The sequence below is a fragment of the Gymnodraco acuticeps genome, unplaced genomic scaffold (genome assembly GCF_902827175.1).
Source record: "Gymnodraco acuticeps unplaced genomic scaffold, fGymAcu1.1, whole genome shotgun sequence".
Classification (NCBI taxonomy): domain Eukaryota; kingdom Metazoa; phylum Chordata; class Actinopteri; order Perciformes; family Bathydraconidae; genus Gymnodraco; species Gymnodraco acuticeps.
This window is the reverse complement of record NW_022990947.1, coordinates 495,985-519,404: the sequence shown is the minus strand read 5'-3', so window position 1 is coordinate 519,404 and position 23,420 is coordinate 495,985. Positions and strand designations below refer to the sequence as shown.

At 41.0% G+C, this 23,420-nt stretch overlaps 1 protein-coding gene across 1 annotated transcript in view; it reads right to left on the bottom strand.

Annotated features, from left to right (window-relative positions):
* Positions 1-23,420, bottom strand: part of fbxl17 (F-box and leucine-rich repeat protein 17) — a 245,833-nt gene that overhangs the window by 81,937 nt on the left and 140,476 nt on the right. The window contains exon 9 of the mRNA XM_034234925.1: positions 3,930-4,006. Coding sequence (XP_034090816.1) covers positions 3,930-4,006 — 77 coding nt within the window. The remainder of the gene's footprint in view (positions 1-3,929; positions 4,007-23,420) is intronic.

The window sequence follows — 23,420 nt, the reverse complement described above, 5'->3', positions numbered from 1 at the left end:
TTTTCAGTTTTTGTAGTCCAAGAACTACAGAGTACTCCAAGTGTCTTATTAGAGTAGGGGGCATACTTCACCATATGTGGATACCTTTGACAACCCTTCTGTAGAGTCAAACGCTATATAAATAGCAATGATTATATAATGGTATAACGTTTTTTTCTTTTAATGTTTATTTTATTAGCTTTTCTTTTTAATGACTGATTTTAAATGCCATTTTCTTAATGTCTTTCATTTTTTGTAAAGCACTTTGAATTGCCTTGTGTTGAAAAGTGCTATATAAATAAACTTGCCTTGCCTTGCCTTGCCTAATGAATTATCATAAAGTGTCAATTAAATAATTTAAACTAAAATAAAATGTCCGTATTAATAGACCCCCTTCTTAAAACAATCAAATAACCTTTATTGTTGTTGAATCGGGCAGTCACTGTGCAAAGCGGTCATTTCCCATGAGTCCATTTAGAAAACCTCTCATTTAATTTTAGTTTAATTGTAGTAGCACCGTAGTGAACTGTACTTTGTGCATCTATTACCTCTAGAGTCAATCTTAGTTTATGTGTAACATAGTAGAGTGTTGATATAAATGTGCATGGGAAAGTTTGTGTGTGTGGGGTGTGTGTTAATAGATTTTGATAAGACAGGGATATAAACAAAAATGCTCGAAAGAAACATGTGGGCAAAATCCTTAAAGGTAGGGTAGGTAATTCACTTCAGAAACACTTGTTGGTCTGGCTAAAATAACTGGATGGCCTACCTGCCTGTCAGCCTTCCATCTGTGCACAAACTTATCTCGTGCCCTCATTGGTCATGTGCGCGTTCGTGTGTGTTGGAGGATTTTTTTCGGCTGCGTAGTTTCAAATTCTAGCGCACTCGAGCTGGTTTCTCCATTCTTACCTACCCTACCTTTAAGTAGCGAAAACAGAGCGTTGAATGAAGGACAGAGGAAATGTTGAGTGAATAATTTTAGAGGTTTAAATAAACCTTTCAGCAGCATGACTATTAGTCATCATCAATCATGAGTTACAGATGTGAGGAACTGAAATGCATAAATCTCATGAAAACATAATGAGAGTCAAAGAATCCAGGTGTTTAATACGTCTCTATGCTGCCTGAGTGCGACCAACATGTTATTAAAGCAAATTATTTTCCATGCTCTTTAATGAACGAGAGAAAATTCTAGGGTTTTTTTTTCACAGCACTAATAAGGCTTTCAGTGAAATCATTACGCCAAAACAGCTCTATCCTCGCCTTTTACATTTGTTTCCTCTTCCCCACAAAATAATCTCCAAAACCATCTGCGCTGGGAGTAAAATTACATGTTGCCTAGCTCCATTTTTCTGTCATCTAAACCTGTCTTTAGGTCCCTCTGTCTATCCGTCCTCAAAGCTCCTATAAAAAAAGGAGGAAGCAAAAGCTGGGAGGAAAAAACAGAACACTCAGATGTAAGAGGCTTGTGGACATCTCAAATGCACTCAGAGAGGCCATTAATAAAAAATAATTAGCACAGGAGATGGGCGGAAAAAACGGGGGCCGGCTTGGCTGATGTCAAATCTAATTTCTGTTATTTAATTTATCACAGACTGGGGCAGGAAATCCATCAATCATTTTGTTAGAACACAAAGCTCCTACAACAGGCATCTCTATTCTGGAAAGACACATACACACATAAATACACACAGAGCTCATCATCAGCCAGAGGGGGCCGGAGGGGTCATTAGTGAGGGAAGAAGATCAGATATCAACAATTCATCTTGGTCAAAATGATTAGAGGGAACCAGGAGGAGGGGGATATATAGGAGGGTGGTTGTGTGCGATGCTGGTTTAACGTACTATTGTGATCTTGGAGTCATTAATCAAACAACAGTGGACACACGCCCACATAATGCTTCTCACCCGCAGTTGAGGTTCAGGTTCAGAAAGGTCAAGGTGATTATCTCCACTGTAACTCAAAGAAGTCAGCAGCACACTGCAGCTCGTGCACTTTGTGGCAACACACGTGATATATTCGCATCTTTGCCGGAGAAACCTCTGAATAATTGTGCCTTGTATTAACCTTTCTCATATCTGTTTTCGAGTAAAACCCCAAAAGGATGGGCAAAACGTGGCAGCAGAGGATTGGGGTGATGAAGATCCATACGAAAGGTAGCCAATAGCTAGAGATACATTTGTAACTCTCTAATACCCAATTCAGAAACAAATATTATGATGTGGCTTGCCGGTAAAGTAGAATTTTTCAACATTAGAAAAAGTGGATGTAGCATTCCAATATGTCGCCCGATTTGTTATTTTGACCCTAACTCACTGCCAGAATACACTTTAATCAATTGTCAGGGTCAACTCGAGACTTTCTACAGGCGTACTAGTTGAAAGCAGGCACAATACAGACCATCACTAGCCCAGCCAGCATAGTTCCCATTGTAAAGACATTTAAACAATTACCCAAGTACGAGCGCAGCAAGAGAGAACTAAATTGTGTATCAATTAGACAGGCACTAAAACTGAAGCCACAACAGCTGTCTATGAATGTCATTGCCTGAGTTCAAACCCACATCTTGCATCTGCCCCAGTATCAAAAGTTAATAAAACAGCATCACATCGGTCGAATTCATCTGTACATCCCATCATCTCAATGTGCTCTACAGGCACACGCAAGAAAGCATCTCCAGTGCCAGTCTAAGCTCTCTAAGCTTGAAAGAAAACACCAAGGGACTACCAGGCAGAAGGCTTGTTTGTCTCTTATCTCAGTAGTTCCTTTGAGCAATTCTCAGCGAGCTTATCATCCAGACAACAGCAAGTTAAAACACAAACAACTGAAGCATTATCAAACACAAAACTATCAAAAGCATAGGCTACTTGTGCCCTTTAGTTTAAAGAAATATAAACTAACCTTCAGTAGCAGATGTATGACTCCAGCAAGCATTTCGTGTTAAGTATTTAAGTATTTCATAGTCCCTTTTTTTATTTAGAATATGGTTCATTCATTCAGACACTGAATACCATAAACAGGCAAGCCCTAGTTTTTGAAAGTTGGTCATTACAGAACTTATCTGAATAACAAGTAAGCATACCTTAAAATGAGACTCAAGCAAATATTTTTATCATAGTTGGATCAGTGTTTTGAGCACAGTGGGTCATTTGTCATTTGTGGGTAGGTGATCAGAAATAAAATGATAGAAATAACCTCAGATTGTGTTATATTGGGTATCTTTAAAAAAGAAAAAGCACCCAGAAGCAATAGTTCGGTACTGGAACTCCCAGGGTACACATACACACAAAACCACATACACAAACACAGACAAAGACTGCCACACAAGGAATCGAATAAGTAGCATGGCGCTTATTCCTGACGCTTCCGTACTGAAATGCTCCAACGTTGCATTGCACTGCAGGTGATAAAATACTCAAATATTCTGCACAACATATGGCAGAGTGGAATCAAGCAGAGGAGGGAGTGTAAACACAATACAGGGGAGATGGTGCTAGAGGGATAGCAAGACTGTACGCTGGGAAGGAAAACAGCATGTATGTCTCCTGTTAGACAACATAAATAGATTCAATCCACAGACTCAAACAAACGCATAGAAATCCTGCCAGGAGCAGTCATCGTATGCGACACATACTTCTGAAACAATATGTAACGTCTCAAACATGAAGCCAGATAAAGACAGCATCCTCTCTGTTTGAAGCGTTGCTGCCGACTTGTATTAGAACATTTAGATCGACTATAATATAAACTGCACTAAAGAGATCTAGTGAACAATACTTTGTTCCGTGTGAAACTTTGCAATAATATTTTTACTGTTTGCAGGTCTCATAAGGGGGGCGGGTCGTAAAATGGAATGAGCTCTGAATCATGGTAGTGACTGCGGATAATAACGTTATGGTAATAATGCAGATTGACTGCAACAATGGGACAGTGATTGAAAGTATCCTACCGTGGTCTGTGATTTTACAAGACACAAGATACAGCTCCTTCAGACTTCTCCCCTCCTTGGCGATGATTTCCACACACCTACAGAGAGACAGAGAGAAAGAACAAATGTTTAGAGGGCCACCTGAGGCAGTTGTGTTTTGTTTTGTATATTGTGTTTCATATTTGCTGGAAGGCGCTTTTGACGTGACTGAAAAACTGCAAAATGCATGAACACACCCAGCAGCTTTATTTCAACCCTCACGGTTACTCAAAATAAAGGTTAAACAGTATAGCTGCGGGGTCAACCGCTCGAATATTCTGCCTCTGCTACTTTAACACATACATTCATAATTAAACACCTGATCTGATTAGAGAAGCATGCACTAACGCAGCATGGTTATACGTGTGATTTTGTGCATGTGAGTGTGCACAGACACATATATAGAGTGAGCATGCTCACTTCAAAGAGGGATATCTGCATTCACCCGTGCCTGAGCCCAAAGGACCTACAGATTGTGTGTGTGTGAGACTGGGGGGGAGATCCGGAGAATTCACTAGGGAGGGCCGGGAGGAAGATCAGAGTATCTGTATCAAATGATTCTCTTTAAATGCCTCTAATGAGAGGAGGGTGTGCAACAACTAGAATTTGATCAACGCATTTGACCTATTAACCTTCAGGATGAAATGTTTTGATCTTCATGCTGGTGTTCTGTCATGAATATTTATGAGACACACACAAACCACACACACTGTACAGCTCTCACTTGAATGTGAAGGCAGAGGTGTAGAAAAAGAAAAGTGATGTCGAGCTGTCTTTTATCATTGAGCCTCATGTCAAAGTGAAACAGGGAACAATATAGCATACTGTGCTCACACACTTCCACACCATATGATTGACAGCTGGGGTTATTCTGAAATGCATTACTCATATGCACTTTCTGTACACTGTGTGCTGTGTTGGCTAATCTCACTGTAGGCCAAGTGTGATGTGTGAGGACTTGTTGCTAGAAAATGAGCTTATTTTCTTTCATATTTTTTATTTAATGTCACATCCTCACTATCTAGAAGACAGAAGTGAAAATAGGATGAAGATCAAGAGGGAATACAATACAGTGACATTTTCATTTTGAACAAAGCAGGATCTGTATGCTTGTGTGTTTTTCTCCAGGATTCGTTTAAGGGCACACAATTTGTGGATGTCACTTGATGTGTGACATATCACACCGTGGGATCAAGAAGGAAAGTTAAAATGTGTGTCATATTTCTAAAATCCTTATTTGTGAGAGGAGCAAAAGCTGTCAAAATGTGCACTGGCCTATCTGCTTTAGTTCACTGGGCTGCATCTTCATATTTCACCTTTTTCTATTAAATTGTTGTTGTGCTAGCCCTGCATGCCTCTCCATGTTATCAGGTTGTTTTTTCCGATCTTTTCATTGTCCCTCCCACCTTTCCCTGTTTATTTGTTCTCTTATTCTCCAGAACTCTAGTTCCATCCTGCACTTTTCTATCTTCCACAATTTCTCTCTCTCAGGCACACTCTGAGATGGTGATGAGAAAAGCTTTCTTGAAAATAGAAAGATACCTGTTGCAATTGGTCATTCCTGAACCTAAGTTGCGCTGGGGGCCGCCTTAGATTAGATTCAGTTGGGCCAGCAGGATCACAATATCATGCTTTGCGTCTTGGGGCTATGGCATTAAAGCTGCTGAGTGAATCAATGGGGGGAGGGGGGGGAGGAAACAGATAAAAAGAAAGTAGTGATTCAGGGATGCAGCCACGAAGGGCGGAGAGCATCCTCTGGGAGCTTGTTACACTGTGCCCGGGTCCCCAGTGTCAGGGCAAAAGCAATTAGATCAGACATCAATGAATGAGAGAGGGAGTGAGGAGAGATGGAAAGCAAGTACAGCAGGAAACAGAGTGAGTAGAAATCTCTATACAGTAGCTAGGGGTTGGATGAAGACAGAAGGGGTACATTCATGGGAGGTGGAGAGCTAAGAAAGCAAGGGAGGGAAACAAAGAAGGAGTAAGAGGCCATTCAAAAGGCCGGATGAAGTAAAATGAGGACTGTGGAGACAGCAGAGGAGACGAGAGGCCGCAGCAGAGGTGTGGGATGTGATGGCTTAGGCATGGATCACGCCACATTAAAGGCCTTCAGAAAGCAACAAGCCTCCACCCAGCTTCTCTCATACCCCACAAGGCTCAGCTGACATGAATTAGTGATCTGCTCGCTTTCAATAATGTACAGAGCCTGTAACAAAAGCCATAGTACTCTGGAACTCCCCTCCCCAGCCACGTCAGATCCGCCAACACTCTCACATCATTCAAACAATCCCTCAAAACTCACCTTTTCACTCTTGCCTTCAACTCCTAATCAACTAACCCCTTGCCCTTATTCCACCTATCTTAGCACTTTCTACTTTTGTTGTTATTTTTGTTTTACTTGCTTGTAAGCGCTTTGAGCACCAGGAAAAGCACTTTATAAATGTAATGTATTATTATTTATTATTATAGTTGGACATACTGAACATTTAGATTGAGGCGATGCTACAGAAGATAATGTTGAGAGGAGGACATTAGGATGCAAAGTAGTAGGGTGGGTGAGATGGAGAAGCTAATGGTGGTGCTGAAGAAGGATTGAGCAGAGAAAGGTAGGATGAAGAAAATAATGAGGAAATAGAGTGCCACAGTGACGCATCCTAAACCCCGGAAATAAGTTAGCCTTTTTACCACTTCCGGTTCCTTCGACAAAAAGCAATGCAATTTCTCCATAGGGTTTTGGAAAATAGCTGGAAATAAGGTCTGTGTTTGACACAAATTGAAGAGACAGATCACGTTTTGTTCTATGACATTAAATACATCGGCAGTGACCCCGCTGGTGATTTTTTGAAGAGTTAAAAAAACGATGGTTGTTACCGAGTGGCTGAATAGGACTACAGAAGTTGTCGAGGCCGTTTTACGTCATTACACCGAACACGTAAACACTCCCGCTAAGTTTGTTTTCCTCTGTGTTCTGCTTGAAAGCAAGTACCTGCCTCCTGCAAACTAAAACAAACGCTTCAACTTGTACCATTTAGAATCTGTAGTTTTGAATATGGATCTTAAGTTGGCGTGACGTTGAAGCAGCGATCCTGCTGTAGTTCGTTTATAGCAAAACGTTAGCATTTTGCTTCTGGCGACTAGATTTATGATTCGAAAATGATAAAAGTAGGATAGACATGTGGATATTATCCGGCTGAACAAAACGTGATCCGTCTCTTAAATGTGTGTCAACCACAGACCTTATTTCGAGCTATTTTCCAAAATCCTATGGAGAAATTGCATTGCTTTTTGTCGAAGGAACCGGAAGGAGTTTACTTCCGGGTTTTAGGACGCGTCACTGTGGCGCTCTATAAAGGATAGTTTTAGGAGAGAAAAACGTTTTTAAAATGAAAAAGCAAGAACATTTATAGGAGGGACGTTGAAGTTCTCAAATGGAGAATTTGGAAGAGAGGACAAGAGGAAGAACTAATGAAGTGACAGGTTGTTGATGATGGGGATTCAATGTGAGATTCAAGACTAGAAATTAGTTGGAGAAAGAAAATAGGAGACTTGTCCGCAGAGAATAAGGAAACAGTGAAAATAAGGAGTGTAGTGTAAAGACGCTAAGTGGAAGAGGAGACGAGGCAGAAAGTACAAGATGACTAAAGTGCAGGGGAAGGTTGATTATTATATTTTGAACAAAAAGATACAAATGAGCTTCAAAAGATGAGGAGGAAATGATGATGGATAGTGGATAAGGTAAGAAAGTCAGTCAAGTTGTCTCTGCTACCATATAAGGCAAAGGATGCTCCTATAAATAAAATGTGATACATCAAAGTCAGAGAAAGCATTTTGTTATGTAGCTAACTGAAATACATCTCATGGCTCCTTTTTCAAATAAAAGACAATAAAAGATTCCCTATAACTGAACTAAGGTCTAATGTTGAAGCGATTAGTGCAGCAGCAGGCGGAGAGAGAGCCATTAGGGGCAGTGTGTGTTTGGCTTCCTGTCACTATGCTGTCGGCACAAACAGCTAGAGGTACACAATCAAACTGTCACTCCTCTATCTCATCCTTACGGGGCGATACAAACAAATATACTCTAGTATAGGTGTCAAACTCAAGGCCTGTGGGCCAAAACAGGCCCGCAACGTCATTTTATATAGCCTGCAAGAGCTTGCAAAGAATACAATATACAATACAATTGGTGTAATTATTGAATATTTGCTTTCAATTATTTGCCCTAGACTTCTGCTTTCAGACGTAGTTATTTATGAAGTTATTACCAGAACTGATAATAATCCAATGCAGAGCCAATAATATAATACATTATTTAATATGTATAATATAGTTATATATGTATTTTTATATAGTTTTACAGTTACAACCGGCCCTTTGAGTGCAACCATAATGCTAATGTGGCCCGCGATGAAATTGAGTTTGACACCCCTGATCTAGACTCTAGTTAAGGATTTGGGGGAATTTTTCTTCCTTTAAATCATACAGACATTTTGTATGTAAATTGAATTACTGGAGCCACACAACTGGACCTCATGGGCTTAACCCCGAAAAATATTATGTATTTAATTGTGTTTCCTTGGCAGCCAGCTGATGGAGCCTGCCAAAGAATAGAGCCTTTGTTTGACTCCACTCTGAAGAAAAGTAGGCCCTAACAGATATGTTTATTTGTCTTGCAAGACAGAGAAGGCTTTCACTTAATAACGATAGAAACATTTTGCAGAGAACTTATAACAGGAAGTAACACTCTAAAGAGATGCAGGTGCTGTTATTTATTTTCATAGCATCAGGAGAGAATACAAAACTGTAATCTGTGCTTCTCATAGATAATTGCTTTTTCCTTGGAGGTTTTAAGAAGAAAACTCAATTATGTTGCTTTGAAACCATGGTAACTACATAAGCGCTAATTTATCTTGTGATTAACAAAAGCATTTTTCGGGGTTTTTACATGCAAATGAAGCCTGATGGTATGACAAGCTAATAGTGTCGCTGCAAGGCAGAAATGCCACTGATGTATTTTAAACATTCATTTGTATTTCCCAGGAATGCATTTGATCTTTCACCAATATTTTTTCTCCATACAGTGTATTCACTTTCCATAAAGGATTTCAAGTTAGAAAGTGGCTCCATTAAAAACGAATTTCTTAAAAATTGCCGATAAAATTAACATGGGTTATCTTATTTGCATTTTATTTATGCACTGAATATCATCATTGCAAATATATTTGCTTTTTCAGAGAAGCTCTTGAAAAATAAAACTCGGAAATACTTTAAGACCTCTATTAATCTGAACGTTATAAAAATTGACTTTCTGGTCTGGGCCAAGGTGATATACATATATTCCTCTTTATACAGCAAGGAGCTACAAACATTACTGTCCACACGCTGTAACATGGCTTTTATGGACTTTTATAGCCTTAACCAATGTTTTCGAAGAAAAAGGGGATTAGCACTTGAAAATAATCGACCAACCAGCAAAATACTGCTTTGTTCTATACCGTGCTCAAAGCTGCACTATAGGACAATTGCCCTTTAACTGTATTTTCTCAGAGTGTGTGTTTAACCAGAGGTTAAACCTGGACAAAGCCTAGTGATCATGCCTTAATCCCAGCTCACTGTAGGATCAACACTATTCTCTTATATGATCCTTTTGTCATGGTCTCGCTAACATTTCGAAAATGTTTAATGCTTATTTAAGATGTATAGAGTGCACTGTGTGCCGTGTTATTTTCCATTTGTGTTTATTTGATTAATTAGTGTTTTTTGACTGGCATCCTGTAAATCTAAATATCAAAACTCCAGAGTAATGACTAGTGTGTTCAACATCAAATATGCCATTGGCATTACATCTATTAACATAAATCAATTAAGATACAATGTGTTTTCATTCTTGAGCAGCATTAATATTTGAGAACCCTGCTCCTTGTCATATTGCATTATGGCCTATTTGACAAAAAAAACACTGGTTTAAAATGTGTTTTCTTTTGGTTAATAAAATGCTCTCTGCAGAGCATAGGACATTTCCAACCAACTAACTGGACAATGCCATGCACGGCAAACTGGAATAAGTCTAAGGCTCAACAAGGATTTGTGGGACATAACGAAGGACAAAGGGAGTAAGGTGTTTATGTGTGTGTCATTATGCAGAGTGTGTTTCTTGTGCTTCTGAAATGTGTGTCTCAGAGGTGAAGATAATCTTCTTTTAGGCAGCACAGCCAGAGGTATCCAAGCAGACAGGCAACAAGAGGAAGAATAGCAACAATACTTGAGAGAAACAGAGGTTCATGTTTATCACAAAGACTGCAGACAGTCTTCCAACCAAACAACATGTGTAGCGCTTCTCTTTAGCCAATCACAATGGAGCAGGAACAAAGAGGCTTCTGGGAGAATGGCTGTAGGTAGGTACACGAGCACAGCGCTGACCAACTCAAGGCCTCTTCTCATCTCGCTCCTCACACGGCCTACAATTACACGGCTGTCTGGCCACACAAAAGGAGCAGGGAAATATAAATGGATGATTTTCGAGAGAAGAGGGCAGAAAGAAAGAAAGTAAGCATGAAATGTATAAAGAAAAGCGGTTGAAGGGAGAGGTTGAAAACATAAAAGAAGGGGGAGGAGGGGGAGGCAGCAGTGGTGGTGACAGACGAGACTTCAGATTTCCACGGCTGTCTTTAGACTTAATGAAATGGAAGGGCGGAGCAGCAAAGAGGAGGAGAGCAAGGAAAGACGGGGGTTTATACTTCTGAGGAGAACGCTCTTGCAAAATTATTCTTGCTGTAAATTTTCTTTTTATCACCCATAAATCCATACACAAGTGTAAGGAAGCAGAGTTCTGCTTCCTCAGACGATGTGCAGTACTGAGTATCTGGAATCTTCCGAAAGAAAAAACGTACAGACCGTTTTCATTGGGCTAATATAAGTGGAAATAAAAATATCCAATACCTCAAAAGAGCCATTCAATAAGCAAATACTTAAGCAACCATCTTAAAATGGAGCAATACAGGTTTTATAGAATGAGAGGGAACACGTTCATTGCTTCTGAAATTGCTGACCCTCTGATAATATGTGCAGACTTGTACAAGTGTTCTGTTGCTGACTTGGGAAACAATTAAAATGGTGTTCTCAACGAAGTATCAGCAAAGAGATTGTTCATTACTTTGTTTGTTTCTTATATTTAAAAAGCCTAATTTCTCGTAGGACCCACAGATCTTATCTGATCGAATGATTTAGGATTTAAGAATATTTCCTATGTCACATTAATAAATACAAAATAGAGTGTCTGTCGATTCTCTATGATTCAACATTCATGCTTTCATTGTCTTTATATTACATATATTTCAAGATGGGCTTGATTGCAAAATACATTATAAAATATTGAAAAATTGCAAATACAAAGTTATAGTAAAAACAAGAAAATGTACATGTTAGAAAAAAGTACGACTTACAGGCGTAGCTCTTTTACTGTAACTGTGACAGAGTACACAGACATATCGCTTATGTGTTTATTGTTATGTTGATACAATCAAAGTTATTCTATGATCAATCCAGAAGCCAGATGCTGTTAGCTACATTTTATATCCCTTGCTGTTGTAGGATCAGTTTGTGTGTGTACAGTATGTATGTGTGTGTGTGTGTGTGTGTGTGTGTGTGTGTGTGTGTGTGGTGTGTGTGTGTGTGTGTGTGTGAGTATGTGTGCGTATGTGTGTGTGTGGTGTGTGCATATGTGTGTGTGTGTGTGTGTGTGTGTGTGTGTGTGTGTGTGGTGTGTGCGTATGTATGTGTGTGTGGTGTGTGCATATGTGTGTGTGTGTGTGTGTGTGTGTGTGTGTGTGTGTGTGTGTGTGTGTGTGTGTGTGTGTGTGTGTGTGTGTGTGTGTGTGTGTGTGTGTGAGTGTGAGTGAGTGTTCCAGTGGTCTGAATCAGGGTCTGCTTCGGCAATTAGGGCCTGGATGATTTCCCAGGCTAGGCTGCCGTACCCACTGCTCACATTCCTATTGTGCTCCACCACCGTTAATCATGTTTTCAAACGATTTTGCAAAACGGCAGGGCCTTCCAGCAGCTTGTCATCAGCCTGCTTACAAATGTGCCGATGTGGTCATAACTGGAGCCATAAATGCCCCTCTTCCTCGACTTTCCTGTCCAACCTGTCTTTCTTTTGTTGGTCTGGGAATGAGAGGCGAGCCCGAATGAGCGCACTTTTTAGGTTGATGCAGCCAACGGAAAGTAGGCCCTTATATGTGCCGCTGTCTCCTCTCATCTTAAGTAATGGTTGGCTTCCTTAAATGCTCGAAGCATTTTCTCCAGCTGTAAGCATAGTGTAATTGCAGAGTAAAACACTTACAGTACTCCACAAACGGCAAAACTTTCAATACAGAAACAGCAGGAGCTCTACCCACAGAAAATGGCCATTTACGGTACGAGATATAAAGGTATACATTACATGATATTGAATTCAAAAGTGCAGAAGACTTCTGAAGATATTTCAAAATACGCATATTCAGCTGTAAACCCCTGGCTGATAGTATATGCACCATCAGCCAATATTTTCACTATCTCCAAAAACAAGTGTCCCTCACAAACCATCTGATTTGTCCATCAAAAGCCAGGGGTAAAAGCCAACTAAGCACTTTGTAAGGTTAAGTGGCAGTTATTCACTTTAAGCTCATCCAAATGGACAGCCTGTTGCCTTGCCAACGCTGATGGCCCTCCGTGATGCACATGCACAAAGAGCATTTTAAAGCAGCTCCTCGGTTGCCAGAGGAAAACAAACTGGCCTGACATCGCTCACACGTGGCTCTCTGATAGCTCTCCACTCAGTCTGTAAAGCTCCTTCCTCTGTTGCACCTTAGCAACTCCCCCGAGGACATGCAAGTGAGATACTGACCTGCAAATGAACAACTGGGTTCTCTAAAGCAATGCCATGCCCCTATCTACCTCCTCGGTCAACCCACTGCAGCCATAACACAATAAATAACTCAGGAGAAGATGTGGCAGATGGCGATAACACTTATAGCCTCAGGACTGAGTGTGTGTGTACGTGTATGTGTGTGTGTGTGTGTGTGTGTGTGTGTGTGTGTGTGTGTGTGTGTGGTGTGTGTGTGTGGTGTGTGTGTGTGTGTGTGTGGTGTGTGTGTGTGTGTGTGTGTGTGTGTGTGTGTGTGTGTGTGTGTGTGTGTGTGTGTGTGTGTGTGTGTGTGTGTGTGGTGTGGTGTGTGTGTGTGTGTGTGTGTGTGTGTGTGTGTGTGTGTGTGTGTGTGTGTGTGTGTGTGCATGCGTACGTGCGTGTGTGCGTGCGTGAGTGCAGAAGAGAAAGTTGGTACAGCTCATGTGAGACGAACAGTTAGGTCATAGATGGTTGCCCATGATAAATGTCCCTGTGGACATTGCTGCTTTCTTGGTGTCTATCTTATTTCTAAAAAAAGGAATCAGGCATAGCAGGGGAAAAAAATTGTTTTTATTTTGTAAAATTAACTACAGAAAACGATGTATATACAGTACAGTGTAACATTGTTATCACAAGATAAAATAACCTCTATTTGGGTTTGACTAAGATATACAATCCTTATAAAGCCAATTCTTGATATACTAGTTCAGACATTTAATTATGTTTGTGTCAAACAAGTACAAACATCTGCCAGTGCAGCACTTTTCCATTTTCTTAAACATTATTTCCATTTAACTTTAAGGTAAAAGTAAAAACAGACTATAGAAAACGAGAATGAAAGAGGGATATGACCTTCAGCAAACATGTAGGTATACTGCATGTTAACTACAAGGTTACCAAGATGCACTGATGCAGTATGTGTAACATTTCTAAAAAGCTATGTAAAGCAGTTGTAAAACACATTCATACTCTGCTGTCAAGTTTCCTAATTTGTTTTATGAAGTAAGCTTTTTCAGTATTCAATTATTAACAGAAACTGTGGATAAAACTAAATAATCAGTTTTGTTTATTTTAAAACAGGCATTTATTCCTCTGAAATGCTGTCATAAATAAACACTATATCACTTAAATGTGATTTCTACAGTGCCGAAAACAGTTAATAACTAGCAGCACATAACAGATGTTTGTCTCAGAGACCAAAGAAACGGCCAGTCTGAGCTGTGCATGTCCCTCGGGCTGTAAATTGTAACTCTTCTGCTCCGTGTGCACATACAGAGAGGGGTGAACTACCCAATGTTTACCAATAGGCCTGACACAGTGGCACATGCTAACACACAGTGTACACCCTCCGCCCACTCAGCCATGGCTAATTGCTCTGCACTTTGATTACTTCCATCTATTTTAATGAGAGCTTACCAACACACTCTCTCCTGCCCGCTTTCTCTGTCAAACACACATGCAAACACCGGTACACACACGCAGGAGAGTGTGCATGCCACTTTGATGCGCATACACACACGGAAAGGAGAGGAGAACAATACTATGTTCCATGTTTGTCCCGGTGGCAGGAAATTGCCAGGTGTTCATTAGGCTAATGGATATGAAGAGGAAGGGAGAAGGGGATGAAGATAGACCGGGGGAGGACAGGATGAGAGGGTGGGAGGCCTCTGAATTATACTACAATACATTCGGTAAACAACAAGTCATATTGCAGTGTGTAATTTCCTTGCTGCTATGGTAGAGCAAGAGTGCATCAATTACATAGACTGGCTTTAATTACGCTGAATCTGCCTCATAAGGCGGCTCCTGTTGAGAACCAATGAGCTGTTGCGTTTCTGGTGCTGCTGCCCCTGCAGCTTGCTGAATGGACTCGGCTTCATTGGAGTCACTGGTGTACCAGCACACACACCAGGCTGACAAAGCCTAATCAATGGACTCACACTGTTCTAAAGACTCAGGGAGAAGAGAAACAGTAGACACCCAACTGGACGGAGCTGCTGATCGATGGTGGAAATGTGTGCTTTGAGTGTGGCTTCTGTCATCCTTTTTATTTTCCTTCGCACACTTCTGTCACTCAGGCTGTACAGACTCTTTTCCTCAAAAACATTATTCTTTATATTTCTTTCCCGAGTGAAATGACAAGTGTGCTTCAATAAAAAAACATGAGCTAAATGTACACAAAGAGTCAAAGAAAATGAGGGAGACCAAAAAAAAATCTCTCCTTTAGAAGTGCGAAAGGAAAGAGAGCATTAAAAGGGATGAAGCGCGACAACCGCACTACAACCACAACTATGCCAGATCACATGGTCACACTCTGTCTCATCGCTTTACGAGACGCTAGGTCGTCCATGAAACTAGTTCAGCATGTCTAGTATAACAATCATCAATAACTCACACACACACACACACACACATACAAGTGCTTAGTTTGAAAATGTTGGAAAACAGAGCTCCAAATACTGCCAGGATGAGGTCAGAGCACTGTGGAGAAAAGCCAACTAGAAAAGGTGAATATGTGCGCGTGTATCCAAGGTTTTGAATTTATCCACATGTCATAAAAACTCTGATCGTTACAGTTTGAATGACCCTGTAGATGACCCTCACCCTAGCAACAATCATTCCTGACCCTTGACTTCTGACACCCTAGTCACCATAGCAACAGGAGACAAACTTTAACAACCTAAAGTGGTGCCATTGTCTAAAACAAACTTTAATTTCAAGAAAGGCTTTGAATTCCTGGAACTATTTTGCAAGCAGTCCTACCGTTCCTCTCACCTCATGTTTGCTCCTGAGGATACTGGATATTATCATATAGCATATTCCCATGGTGGTGTTATCATATTACTGAAGTATCACACCTTACCAATAAGCACTACAAATACAATTCCCACATGGAATCTATATAATCTGTAGCAGAGGGCTCTAGCTGCTAATCCAATTGTTACCTCAACAGGGACGAGAAAGAGCCTAATGAGAAACTGCTGGCTAAATAACCCTGATGGTAATAACAGTGGGAGCATCTCTCAGTTCAGGCGTTTGACTCTGGTGACACACAGCCATTAGGTATTCATGAAAACAGATGTTGCTTGCCTTGCCAGCTCATTGGCCCAAACACCCCTTGAAAAAGCCAGATTCCGAAATGAATTCCCCAACGGAACAAACTGTTTGATCCAATGCCAAAAAAAGTGAGGAGATTTCATGCTATAGGAGAAGGACAAGGAGGAGGGGGACGGACCAAGGATAAGAGGAGGGGTAAGAAAGAAAGGGAGAGAGAAGTGTGGTTTATCCCCCTTGAAGTTGCTGTCTTCTCTCATAATGCCTCTTCATCACCAAACCTTATTTCTTTCTCCTCATGTCCAAAGATGCCATCTATAGCATGGGCTGAAGAAACTAAATCCTATTAGCCTGACAGCAAAGTGAATTTGTTGAAGCAGTCTCCAGCAGGCGACGCTCCAGTGGCTTATCACTGGCTAAGCAGACAGAGCTTAGACAAGAGGAGGATGCAGGAGAATGGCTGAGGGGACAGACAGACAGACGAGGGGGGGTAGTTTAGGTGTTTTAATATACAGTACTCGATAAGTAGGTCTGTATAAGTAGGGTTCATTATTATATTTATTATCCCCTCACTACTCCCCCAAAAAATATGGAAATGTTGCATTTAATTCAGATTTAAAAAAAAAATACATTTGATATTTGATTCTTCCCCCGTATTTCGACTCCGGTTTATAATCTTTTGTACTTTCCTCCCATTTGAAGGATATTTTCTGAAATCTTAATGTCAGGTGCAGTCCACTTACTTTGCACTGGATCAAAAGTCTGACATGAAATGTGAATAACAATATCTTTAATTGTTACAATATCTTTAATTGTTACTCCCAGTAAAATCCCGAAATGATCAAAAGACTATTTTCTACTTTGGTGTAAAATATTATTTTCCATACTTTTGTACGGCAAAGGCACATTGAAAAAAATCACTAAATAAGTATACACATCCTCACCCTTACTTTAAAGAGTACCAATCACTATTGTAGGGGATAACCACTCGCTCTTTTGTCTGTTGTTGTTTTGGCTCCATCTCTGTCTTTGTATAAGAGTGAATGGCGATGAGTTGTACATTTACCTGAAGATATGAGGAACAAGGATGAAATCTTAGACGATCGGGAACCACACATGCAGCCTTTGTTCACTATCTTTACAAATAACTATGGACATTAAAGTCATCATCCTTACAAAGATTTTCTATTTAGAGCACTGCAGTGAATTGACCAAGGCTGGCGGTTTGTAGAGACAGAGGGAGGAAAGCAGAGAAGAAGAAGAACGGGATTTAATAGACATGTCGTTGATGGATATGATTATAGCCTCTTCATGCTGCCCATCCATTCCCGATAGATTCCAGATGATAACAGTCCTTGGACCCTCTCTTTCTCTTTCTTCTCTTATCCTGTGCTTTTCACCCCTTTATTTAAACATGCCATCTTTTCTCTTGGTTTTTCCAGCCTTTCTGTTTCTGTTTATCCTCCTTCACTATTTGGTCTCTGTTCTTTTCTCTCTCCAAACTCTGTGCACTCTCTTTGATTCCTTCCTTCCCATTACACCACCTTCCTCTCACAATCACTTCTACCCGCCTCATGTGCTTTACAGGGTGCCAACAAACCACATCACAAATCTAAGACCTTTTCTCCCCCTAAATATCGCCTCTTCTATCTTTTCTTTCTTTCCTTTATGCTTTTACACTGCCTCCCATCCTTGGTCATCATCCCAGTGCGCGTCCTTACAGTTAACGATAGTGTTCACATTTCCTAAGAAGAAATACCCCCCAATGGGTGGTATGTGTTTGCCTCGAAACACATTAGCAGTGATGGCAAAATGCTATGACAAATGACAGGAGACCAACAGTGGGGATCCTGCTGGTCATTCAGCCAGCAGCAGCAGCTCTGGAGTGCGCTCTGCCACAACACTGAGGCTCAGAGTGAAACCAATCTCCAACGCTATACAATATCTGCCTTAATCTTACTCAAGCTCCGCTCATTACACACTCAGCATGGGCCGGAGACAGGCAACACAGGGAGCCATGCAGCTGGGACACCGACTGTGTGTGTGCGTTTGCATGTGTGTAGATGCAATGATGTGGTATCGCTATCACTGCAACATGAAGCCACAGTTAAAGGGTGTGTAATACGCCCTGACACTGTACGCAGATCAAGAAGATTTATAGTCCGTATCATCCGCTCCCATAAGAAACAAAACCATAGAGAATGTTAATTTCCATCATCATAAACAAGCATAATAAGCATTGCACTGACATGTTAGCATGCCGGTGTAACAATCAACATACTGTGCGAGTCTGCATACATGACATGCATATGTCTGTGTAGCTTCACCATGTGTGTGAACATAAATGTGCATGAGTAAGCGGTTGTGGACATGTCTACTTTTTGCCTCATTACCTCAGTAAAAAAGCTGAAAATGCTTCGTTCGTCGCTTCCATCATGCGAGGTGAGGTCATCCAGAGTGAATTCAGAAAATCCTAATTGTGCAGAGTGATAATGCACCCACATAAAGACTGACATCTTTCAACCAGCAATAATAATTCCAGTAATCCAACCACTTTTCAGCACCCTCCAGTACTCAGCTTAGACCCAAGTATGGACGGAGAAAAGGCTATACCAAGAGCTGGAGGGGTAATCTAAAAAGCAGAAGCAAACATCTGAATAAAAAAGGTTTTGAGCACAAAGACACAAATGTGCGAGAGGAAACCACTTCCTTGCATACATTATTTTCTCTCAAGCTGAAACAACCATGTACAAATATACACGTGCAGAAACTCAGAGCCGCAGACTGGAGGGTTGGAGTGGTACGGCTCCCAGTCTGCCAGTTAGGTTTTATGTCTCGGCTTTGATACAAATCCACACAGCATGGGAGCTCAATCCACCACCTAAGGTGTGTGTGTGTGTGTGTTAATATAAGTGTGTTTGTGTGTATATATGTGGGTATGAATGTCCAATCCACCACCTGTTTATAAGTGTAGAAAGCCAAACTCCACTCACTTCCAGAGGGTGCACTTGGATGCGTGCGTGCACGTGTACACGTTTTTCCATTTGTGTGGGTTTGCCTGTATGCAAGTGTGTATCTCTGGTTTGTGTACCATTCTGTTTTCCACATGAAGCTGTTCCTCATTAATCAATGTATGGAGGGACAGCTATATGAGCCCAGTCTCTCCTCCACTCCCTCCCAATAAAAGCTCACTTGGCTTCTTTCTTTCTCCAGCTCACTAATCCACCTTCTGGCTAGATCAGGTCATACACAGTAACAAGAAAAGCACAATGAGGATCATTGGCCCGGCCGAACACATGCTGTGATTATTTAATTGTTCAACTAAACTTGTGGGTATATATATTGTTTGAACATTCAAGATATTGTTTTTACTGAAATGTTAACATCATCATTTGTATGCCAAATATTATTTTATAGCAAAGTTTACGTGAATGACCTAATGTCTGCATTGAAAGAAGGAATAATCCCATTTTGGTGCCATATAGCATAATTTATGATACATTTTTCCACGGTTCTGGTTCATCAGTTTTGTATAACAGTGTGGAATCCTGGCAGCATCCAGGTAAAATGGTAATGAAGTGAGTAAAAAAGACAGGTGGTCAAAAATAAGAGTCAAAAAGAAAACGTATAAAGAAAAATGGACATTGTTGGGCCAATCTGACCAAATGTCCACTAGCCTGAACTTTTCTGATGTCTCATGAAACGCACAAAGAAGACGTGACAAATGCAGCTGAACAATGGTTTATCTCATCTGACATCCCGACAACAAGGAAATGAACATAAGCTGACAGCCAATCAGATCGCCCATCTGTTTGTCTGCCCCACAGTGTTTGGATCGCGCGACAAGTGGTGAAGGAATCATTTCTGTAAGGGACACACCCCAGAGATGGTAAGTAGTGGACCGGGGGGTTTGGGTAAGGAAAGAAAGGAAGCAAGAGAGGATGAATCGAGGGGAGGGGAGTGGGCAGCCACATGCCAACTCCAGGCTTTTTGATTGGTGGAGGCCTGCAGGCAGCCAGGCAGGCAGGAAGACCAGGAAATGTAATTCAGGGAGGCTGTCTGAATATGACATCTCTGGGAGCTATTCAATCTGCAGCCAAACCCTCAAGTGGCGCCTCGCCTGGCATGGTGGCAGGAAGGTTACTACTGTGAGCTCACTGCCTGTCAACCCCACTACACCCTCTGTGGAGGAACAAATATGACGGCAAAAGAAGAGGAGAGGAGAGGAGAGGAGAGGAGAGGAGAGGAGAGGAGAGGAGAGGAGAGGAGAGGAGAGGAGAGGGGGCAACAAAAATACTATAATAAAGAGAAATATATTTATATACTGACAATGTAACTAAAAAGGGTGCAGCCGAGATTAAACACGATTTATATTGAGTGGGTGAACACATGGAAGTGAAGGCGGAGGGAATGCACAATGGGACTGAGTTGAAGCTCCGGAGAATGAATGGAAGATAGACGGAGGAAGGAAAGGCGGAGGTAGTGAGAAAGTGATCCAGGCGCCGTCTGTGATTCTTCTCTGTCAAGCATGGCTCATAGAGAGCAGTGATAATTGACAACAGTGGCTGACGCTGTTCCCCGGACCACTCTATTCATTACAAAAGCAAACAACCTGCCCCGCTTAGTATGCCTTAAGAAATACATTAAGCAACAGCACAAGCTTTGAAGTGGGTCAGATACAGAATGTGAACATGGAACGGGGTGGAGGGATTAGATTAGGCAATGGTGCGATGGGTCAAAGGTAGTAATGTTCACACAAACTATTTCACATTGTTTACTTTCAGTTTTCAAAAGGACATGGACTTCAGGAGTTTTAAACTCCATTCAACACAGATGTGTTTTAAAATACATTTAAAATCTAGGACTCAAGAAGAATGGAGAATTGGTGTTTTAGTTCGACCTTGTACGATTCATATTTGGCACAGACAAATGTAAAAGGCCAGAGCAGTAAGAAATAAATTAAAAACACATTATTTCAGTTTTGTTCATACCATGCAGGTAATCCAGCACAACAACATACTAACAAAAATATAGTGAGGCAAACAAAATACATATACAAACAAACTGATGTTAATGGGAAAAAGTCAAATATGTCTGATGTATCAGCCTTATGTGGTGTTGACCCTCAGCACTGTCCAGGCTCAAACTTATTCCTCCATTCTGTGGTTTCTTGCTCAAAACAAAGACAATGACAGTAACCAAACTCAAGGCTTTCAAAACGTCCCGTAATGTATCCGAGTGGCCTCACAGACTCAGGGGGCGTTCTGTTTCAATGGTATACTACAACACTTTTGCCTGTTCTGAACAGCATTTCATGGCACAACAAATACTTCAATATAGCAAATAGAGAAACATTCTGAACAGAACGACTCACACACACACCAATACATACATCTTCATAATGTTCTCAACAGAGCGCACCTGGACCAAAGAGGAATGACATCATTTGAGGAAACGCGTGAGCGTCTACGGCAGCTAATAGTTCAGATGCTGCCATTCAGCTGCACTCCTCGTTCACATCCATGCGGCTTCCCTGCTGTCTTCCCTGCTGTTTCTTCTGGGTTTAATAGCAGGATCTTATCAGTCAAGTTATGACTTCACTGTCTAGTCCTCGCCAGTCAGCTTGAGATATTCGATGACAGCTCACTATTGGATACAGTTCCAGAAATCTTTTATCGAGGCCATTCATTCATACTTGCATACAGATAGAGAAATTCAGAGGAACACAAAGACACACAAACAGAATCACTCACCCCTCCTCCCTCCCATTTCTCCCTCCTACACAGACACACTCAGCTACCATTTCATCCCAAAGAGACCGTACACATTCAAACAAACAGAGGAGATGCTTATTGTTCGAATGCAATTATCGTGTACTGTCCATCTCCTCGACTGCTGTGGGACAAAGAGCCCTCTGTTGATGAGGCTAGCAGCGTGTGAATAGGAGGTTAGACATCCTTGGCCTTTTCCATGGCTGTGGACATTCAATCTGCCATCCACACATCCCAGTGGATCTGATAACAGACAACAAACCCCAGAGAGGGAGGGAGAGAAAAAGCCAGACGCTAATGGCTTCACTATTGTGTGTAAATCCTCTCTTATCTGCCTGCTCTTTGTGTTAAGAGACTGGTCAAGGGCAGTAGGAAAGAATAAACTCCATTACAGCAATGTTGTCTGCCAGTGTTCCCCTCAACATAAACAGTTTAGAATAGGCCATGGCCACGAGTTAGGAAACACATCATGAAATGTTTCATAAACAAAACTGGCACCAACACATCGACAAGCATCTATACACACATGTATACACAAAGCTTGCTATCCAGAAAGGGCTGACCTGGCATCAGACTGGAGCTAATTATTCTCAGCCTTTCAGATTTTCCCATTGGATTTGTCTCACATAAAGGCTAAACACACACACACACTAATTGTTGTGCTGATTCTGTCTTTAGCGCTGTCTTGTCTGCGTCTCGTGGCGACAGAACAGTGAGAGGAGAAAATGAGTGGAAAGGTAAAAGGAGCGAGGATGGAAGGAAAAGAAAAGACATGGTGGATTATCCCTCTAATCCCTTCGTCCCATTATAGAGGGGAGGCTCAGCGTCTGATACATAAAGAGTACAGTAGGAACCAGCTTCTCTCTCATTCCTTCTCCTCTGTGCTTCCCCAGAGATGTTGCTTTCTCCTATAACTGTCACTCTTTGTTTCCTTTTGACTGGTTTCATCTACCTCAGTGATATCTGATACTGTATACCATTATTATGTGTATTTTCAAAACGTTTTGGGGACAATGCATTCATGATAGTATACAGAGGAGCCATGAGAAGAGGTACAATGCGACAAATGTGCCACATCCTTCCTGCATTTATATTACATTATTTATTGTTAACATTTACATTTATTTAGTATTCGAAGGCTTTAATTTGTATTAACATAATTAAACCTACAAATTAAATCTACACAGCTCTTTGTTTTCAATACATGGCTTTTCTCTGTTATTTGAAGTCATTTATGTCAGAAAGGGTCAAATCCAGCTCTCTGAATAATATGCTGCTGACTCTTCTTCTCAAACACATATTAGGCACTGTAACTTAAAAACAAAACTATACACTAATTGTTCAAATGAAGAGGCAAGCACTATTGGGCAGGTGTAATAGCAGGCAACATAATAAACACTTTGTTATTCTAATGAGAGCCTCAATTGACTCCCCACTCTCCTCTCTTACATTTATGCGCAGTCACACACAGAAACTCTCGCTCTGTACAAAACAGAAACGGGTATCAAATAATGTGAACTGTTCATTTTTGCAAGCATATTTACAAATGTAACTTATTTTGTAAGATGTTGGAAATCCAGTAGTAAAGCAGAAATTGTAAATATGCTAAACCAATTACAATAGTAATTTTTCTTTGCAGTCTCCTGCGTAGCGGGTCACAGCAGGGCAACTGTACATTCATCCATCACAGCAATCACTGACACATTGTATGTATGAATCTAATCTAAATGTCAAACTGCAGATTATACAGGCAAGAACCCTGTAACCAAT